The sequence below is a fragment of the Amblyomma mixtum genome, chromosome 9 (genome assembly GCF_055824585.1).
Source record: "Amblyomma mixtum isolate Tamu chromosome 9, ASM5582458v1, whole genome shotgun sequence".
Lineage (NCBI taxonomy): Eukaryota > Metazoa > Arthropoda > Arachnida > Ixodida > Ixodidae > Amblyomma > Amblyomma mixtum.
This window is the reverse complement of record NC_143020.1, coordinates 2456561-2463182: the sequence shown is the minus strand read 5'-3', so window position 1 is coordinate 2463182 and position 6622 is coordinate 2456561. Positions and strand designations below refer to the sequence as shown.

General features: G+C 46.1%; 1 protein-coding gene across 1 annotated transcript; it reads right to left on the bottom strand.

Moving 5' to 3' along the window:
- Positions 1–438: 438 nt before the first annotated feature.
- On the bottom strand, positions 439–5982 carry LOC149328071 (uncharacterized). Its single transcript, XM_089560614.1, has 5 exons — positions 5872–5982; positions 2503–2663; positions 2327–2409; positions 1466–1555; positions 439–584 (listed from the first exon to the last, which is right to left on the bottom strand). The coding sequence occupies exons 1-5, from the start codon at positions 5980–5982 to the stop codon at positions 439–441; spliced, it is 591 nt and encodes a 196-aa protein (XP_089416740.1).
- Positions 5983–6622: the final 640 nt, after the last annotated feature.

Here is a 6622-nt window from a genome sequence, read left to right as displayed (position 1 = left end):
CCGCCACATTTGAAAAATGAAACAGCCCTCTAAGATGAAACAACGCGTGCGCACGCACGCACGCACGCGCGCACACGCACACGCACGCACACGCACGCACGCGCACACACGCGCACGCACACACGCGCACGCACGCGCACACACACACACGCGCGCGCGCGCACACACACACACACGCACACACACACACACACACGCGCGCGCACACGCGCGCGCACACGCGCACACGCACACACACGCACGCACACACGCACACACGAATCCCTGACATGTTTCAAAGACAAAGTGCTGAACGGTATCATGTCGAAATTGCAGTTCAGTCTTCGTTGCGCAATCAATACTAGAATGGTTCCGCTTAGACGAAGGAAAGTTCTTTATTTCACACTGTGTGCTGATAGGCACGTAATAACACTTGAAATGCGGAGTATTTAAATTGCTTCACGACATTATTTGTGCCAACTGCAGCCAGCACTTCCGCTCGTAGACTTCTATGCTATCTCTGGGGCAGTTTTGAGTGTAGACGTTCTGGCAGTCCACTGGAGCTCGTTGACCCACGGTACGCGCCGTCCGCAAAAGCCGGCATGCTGTGCGGAAATAAAAAAGGACCCTGATTTTCTACGTTTCCATGCCAAAGCTGCAGAGCAAACTCTAATTGAAAGGCTACACATCTATTTCGACCACTCAAGAAGCGGCCCCCATAGACGGCCATGTACGTGCTGGTTGACAGTTCGACTGCCGATTAATGGCTAACGCAAGTTGTGACTAGCAGTTTTGTGTAAGATTTTACGCGGATTATAATTTAATCAGCCACGCACTTGTGCGGGAAACAAAGAGCCCACAATATGAGCGCAAACACTCGCCTCACATGACCAAAGCAATACGTCAATGCGCATAAACCATCTCATGTGTGCTGACTCTTTTCTTTTCTTTTTCTCTTTCCTATAATCTTTTAGAACTCTCCCCTATATGCACGTGGCAGCGATGGTGGCTTGGCTCAAGCCAGTAGGCAGGCCCGTGCAATTTCTTTTCTATCCTTCTCTCAGTCACAACAACAACACAACAACAACACTTTTCACATGGAGGTGGTGAGGAAACGCGGCTACGGCCGCTTATCTGTTTTTTCAGCCAGCACCGCTTCGGCGGACACGGTTGTTGCTGCGACGCGCGTATTTTCTGTTTCTCTTTCCTGTGATCTTTTAACTATCCGCTATCTGCACGTGGCAGTGGTGGTGGCTCGGCTTGAGCCAGTTGGCAGGCCCGTGCAATTTCCTTTTCGTCCTTCTCTCAGTCGCAACAACAACTTTTGGAAAGTTTTTTTCTGGGAATTTTTTTTGTTCTCATATCTGTTTAGATTCCTTGTTATTAATACTATGAATGTATATCCCTTGCTTTCCTGACAAGGTTGGTTAAAGATAAAACAGGCATATAAAATCTATCAGCGTTCAAATATTTTTTTCAAACTCACCTCGTTCATTAGTCCCGTCGTTTACAACCAAGACGAAGCAGCCGTGTGCTCGATCAGCGAACATGACCTTGTATATTTTGAATGGGCCACCTTGTGTTTTCGTCAAGGGAAAGTAGAAAACATTGTAAAGAAGTCTGCAAGCTCAGATGTCGGTTGGGTTTGGGGGCAAATCAGTTGTTCTTTTTAGCTCGTCTAACACAGAATGCGAACTCCGTATACATCACCACTGACAACTGGCGTGGCATGCCGTGGATATGATGGCCGCGTCCGGCAGAGGGGACGGTAAATTGGACATAGTATATGGCATGGGCAGTCGTTTTGCAAGGAGAGTAGTCAGGTTGCTGATGAAAATTACCGTTTGAGCTGCGCTTTGCTGACTGCCAGCGCAAATTGGTGCCCGTAGGAACACATAGGACATCTTTATTCTCTTTTATTGCATTATATATTTTCTACTTTATTCTTGCTGTTATCCCTTTGCACTCTGAATGTTATGATGTCCGGCAGTTTATTGTATTCAGGAATAAAAAAACAGCGCTAAATTGTACACAAAGCACACAGAAAGACGGACAGGACGGCAGCGCACGTCTTGTCCGTCTTTCTGTGTGGTTTGTGTACAATTTAGCGCTGTTTTTTTCTTTCCTGAACACATGTCGCGCCAACTAGCCCAGCAAAAGGTGCTGTTATCCTGCAGTATAGTTTCTTTTGCCTGTATTTTTCTTACATTCACTCTTGTAATGCTTTCGTAAGATAACAGTTATCGACCAAAGCGCACCAAGCTCTTGGTTTGTAATGTCGAAATCTGGTTCGGTGCCTTGATTTTCTGGGATCTGAAATTTGGTCCGATACGCACAAGGGTTTTACCTTTTTCTGTCCTAAACGTCAAGGCGTTCGGTTGATCATGGGGTGGAGTTGTCGACGTATACAACGAGGTGACAAAGGTGCGGCTGCGCGAAAAGGGCAGAAACAATGGGCAAGTGAGATTCTTATTTTTTCAGTGGAAATAAGAGAATCAGTGCAAGATACTTCTCTTCACTCACATTATATTCGGAGTCGAAGTGGTGGTGTAGAACATTCTGTATTCAAGCACGTTGACAAAACTGTGAAATTTCTTCACCATCGCTTGGCAGTGAAAGAAAGGCCTCAGAAGGTGGCTTCTTGTCTGCTTCTTCACGAAAAGGAGCTCGCTCAGGCCTGTAAACTGCACACGGTGATTGTAAGAATGATGACTAGCTTATAACTGTTACTTAGTTGAACTAACTCTTCTCTGGCTAAACCTATTATTGATACGAAGCAGAATTTGAATTTTATAGATTTGGCTTAGTGGAGTTTAATGTGCCAAAGCGACTCAATCTATGAGGGACACCGTAGTGAAGGGCTCCGGAAATTTCGACCACCTCTGGTTCTTTGTATTTTATTGTCGTATGTTTATAGCAGGGGCACCTCGTGTTATCAGTTTGCTACTCGCGGCACTAACCGAGCCTTCTAAGCGAGGTTGATATGCGCTTCAGTTTTGCAAGGTCTGATGTTGTTGCGAGTGTTTGTTGGTGCTTTACTTCAAAGTTCACTATTACCGTGTAACTGAGGGCGGGCGAGAACGAAGCGAAGTGTTCTTCCGACGAGCAGCGAGTGCAGTTCTTGCCTTGGCTGTGGGATATTTGTTTTTACAGAGACAGTTGTTATGTTCCGGTACCTCGCTTTCGCGTCGTTGTAGTATGTCGTAGTCCACAACGCAACCGGTGGGTGCGTTGCCACGGGAACCACTCGAAGAATGGTTACCGGGGGCAAGGAGGAGCGTATGACGCTAATGGAAGAACGCGTAACCGGCGGGTGGAAACCATCCGAAAGAAAGCGGTTGTGGAGGGGAGAGCGTGTGACAACAGCGAAAGAATCTACAACAGGTTGTTGGCTACCGTGGAAGGTGGAAGGTAGTATGGTGAGAGCATTGGAATACCTAAACCGATGGTGGTTGCCGTAAAAAGAGTAAGGTATGGCGAGAAATTAAGGCCCAAGCAAAGAGTGTTTGCCACGCGGACTACCTGGAGGGTAGTTACCCTTGATGAAGGTGGAGGACGGTTAGCATGGGAGGAGATATATTACGGCGAGAGTAGAAATACACAGCCGGTAAAGGTTGTTACCATGGGAACCATCCGGAGGTTGTTTAGAGTGGAAGGAGAAGAGAGATCATGGTGAGAGTGTAGAAACGTATAACTGTCAATATTCGGCAGTTAAAGCAAAAGGCTCCAAGCGAGGTGAAGGCCACTGATCGCGCCGCGCGACCAGAATGGCGCACTGCAGAGGAGAGCTAGCTAAAAGCGAGTATGTGTGGAAAACTACAAAACAGCGCTCCAGAGCTATACAGATATGAAGCTGACTCATATTCTCTTCCTCAACATGTCGTAAAATATAAATGCCTTAACAGCTGTTCCTGATTATCGTGTTACACAGTGGTAACCGTCCACTCATTTTTTTTTTTTCGAGGGACTCAACTGCGCCTGAGTAAACAGCTCATGTTCTGTCTGATTGTTCCCGTCTGTAGACACGCTATCGTCTGTAACTGCCACCGAAGATGAGTGGCACCATGATCAGGTGCCCGGTTGCGCCAAGGACCGGTGCTGTAAACTTCCCCACAAGCCCACGTAGCTTCCGAGCTGGCCCTCGAGGGAAAAGCTGCAAATACCCTGTACACCCAAGTCAGCGCGGAGGCTTCTGCCATCGAGCGCGGGCTCTGTAGCAGCCGCTGGGTGCAGAGACTCGAAGAGCATAGGCTGTTCTCAGACAGTACAATTCGCCGAAGGAACTAAGCCTAAAGAAGGAAAACTAAAGCCATGTACCCGGCAGTAGAACCCGTAGTCGTGCAGTGCCTCAAGTTCGCCCGGTGCTTTGTGCATTGTCGGGCGAAAGGTTTCTCGACAGCACCAACATTGAACCACTTAAGCGTATTAGGCGAGTTAGGAAACATCCAAGTTCGATGGAAGGTTTGATGACAATCTTCTACGAGCACCGTTAAAACACCTTCGCTATGCGATCTACTTTCTAGAATCATCTCTCTTGGACCATTCTTTCTACCCTGCTGGCAGACCGCTGCGAACTTTTAGTTTGTAAAAGATTTAATAAGCGAAATATGAGCGCGCCAGTCCTTGTCGGGTAAATTGCGCGTGTCTTCTGAGAGGAAAGCGTTAGAACAACAAAGCGTTAGAACAAGAAAACCTTCCACCAGGCTCAATTGGAACCCCCGAAGCCCACGGAACCACTCATTTCTGAAACATCCTCAACTTAAATGTTGGTACAAGTGGACTTCAGGTAACGTCCCGTGAATATCAACATAAACGCTGTCTCTACCTATCTTCTCAGAATATTTATTTAGTCCTTCACACGTAAGCAGCTCCTAAAAAATACCGCTGTCCATTGAATCCAAAGTGGGTAACGAAAGTGGGTAACAGGTGAGTAACGAAAGGATCCTTCAGGGGCGGCGCCGATCTAAAAGTCGCTCCGTTAGAACATCTCATGGTACCCCTCGCCCTTCACGAGGTTTGTCAAGCACCGCCAGTACACAATCGGTGGTGCCCCGCCATCCCGCATCGTGACCCCCTGCATGCCATCGCAATGACAAAAAAAAAGTCAGTTTTAAGGTTCGTTACCTGGATTATTTCACTGCATTAAGTGCGACATTTCTGCTTGATACTTTTCAGGGAATTTTTGCAGTGTTTTCGATTCTAGGAGTTTCGACTTGTACAGCATATGTGAGTTATCTGCATTCACAAAACCATTGAGGGGTCATTACTTGATATCGTTTCATTTAGCCGGTCGGTCAACCATTAAAATTGAAGCAGCAGGTGAACAAAACAGTAAATAACAGCATGGCCAGGCTGCTGGTTGTGCAACTGTTTACCCCTTAAGCAGAGCATCTAGTTTAACCGAATCAGAATCCAGATAACCAGCCAATTTGTAGCACAACATAACAGTTTATTTCATGATACGGGACTAGGCTCGATTCAAATCGTAAGCCGTGTCACCAATGTCGTCGGGGTCAATCATTTGTCACCTTTGGTGTGCGCCGGCTTTATGCCCGTAAGTGTCATTACAGATATGTTCTTCTCTCGTACAGCGTGCCGTCATCCACAATGGGCTACGTGACTGAGAGAAGTTTCCAATAAAACAATAAAAATGATGCGAATGCCAAGGAAACTGTCAGAAAAGTACGACCCAAGGAGGGGCTAAGATCATCACGTTCCAGAATTTGTAATGTGAGGAATCAAACTTCTATAAAAATAAAGTTGGCAAAGAAAATAAAATGGAAATACTTAGGGCTAAGATCATCAAGTTGCAGAATTTGTAATGTGAGGAATCAAACTTCTACAAAAATAAAGTTGGCAACAAAACAAAATAGAAATACTTAATTGACTCACTTCACTAGCGTACTGCTTTCTGAAGTATCGTGGATTGTCTTCATAGAGAGCAACAGCCGAAGACAAGGCTACGGCAGCTAGTATATAGACGCCCACTGAGGGAGCCCACATAACGTGGTCTACTTCCTTAAGGTTAAGGCTTCACAGCTTAGTCTTCAGTTGAAGCCTATACAATCGGTACTACATGAATCCACATGTTTCTAATCACTATGAGAGGGGATATGGAATTTAGCTTCTTACAAATCATATTTCAAAGCTTAGGTATTCGTCTTCTCGCTTTTTTTCTCCGATTTAAATGAGACATCCGCGTCGATGAATATATTTTTGACGTATGTCATTCTGGCAGTCGTCGCCTTCTGGAAGATCGTAATAAATATGGATGTGGTCCTGCGCGTTCTTAAATGTCAAGTTCTTCTGTGAGAACCTTGCGCGTAGGAGGGCCATGCGGCGCGGAAGTCATCTGCTTTGCATAGCACCGCACCGCTTTCTGTGATCATCACTCCAAGACACCGCATCGCAAATAACTTTTAATTACTGCTGAATACTAAAGGTCAGGAATTAGGCATTCAGTTGAAGGAGCTAGACACCGCAGCGGACACGGGACAGAGAAAGAAGGCGACACAGGGTGGTACTTGCAACTAAAATTTTATTTGAAACTTCATGGCTTTTTAAAGACAGAGGCACGTGTGATATTACAATCAGGTAAAAAGGATGAATGAAAAGCAACAGATAACAAGACCTAACTGACAAC

Excerpts from the sequence above, each read along its gene's own strand:
- LOC149328071 (XM_089560614.1), bottom strand. The coding sequence starts at position 5,982 with ATGTGGGCTCCCTCAGTGGGCGTCTATATACTAGCTGCCGTAGCCTTG. Across the intron at positions 2,664-5,871 it reads GAAAGCAGTACGCTAGTGAA|TTTACAGGCCTGAGCGAGCT; the intron begins GTGAGTCAATTA and ends CACCGTGTGCAG. Across the intron at positions 585-1,465 it reads CGACGGGACTAATGAACGAG|CATGCCGGCTTTTGCGGACG; the intron begins GTGAGTTTGAAA and ends ATTTCCGCACAG.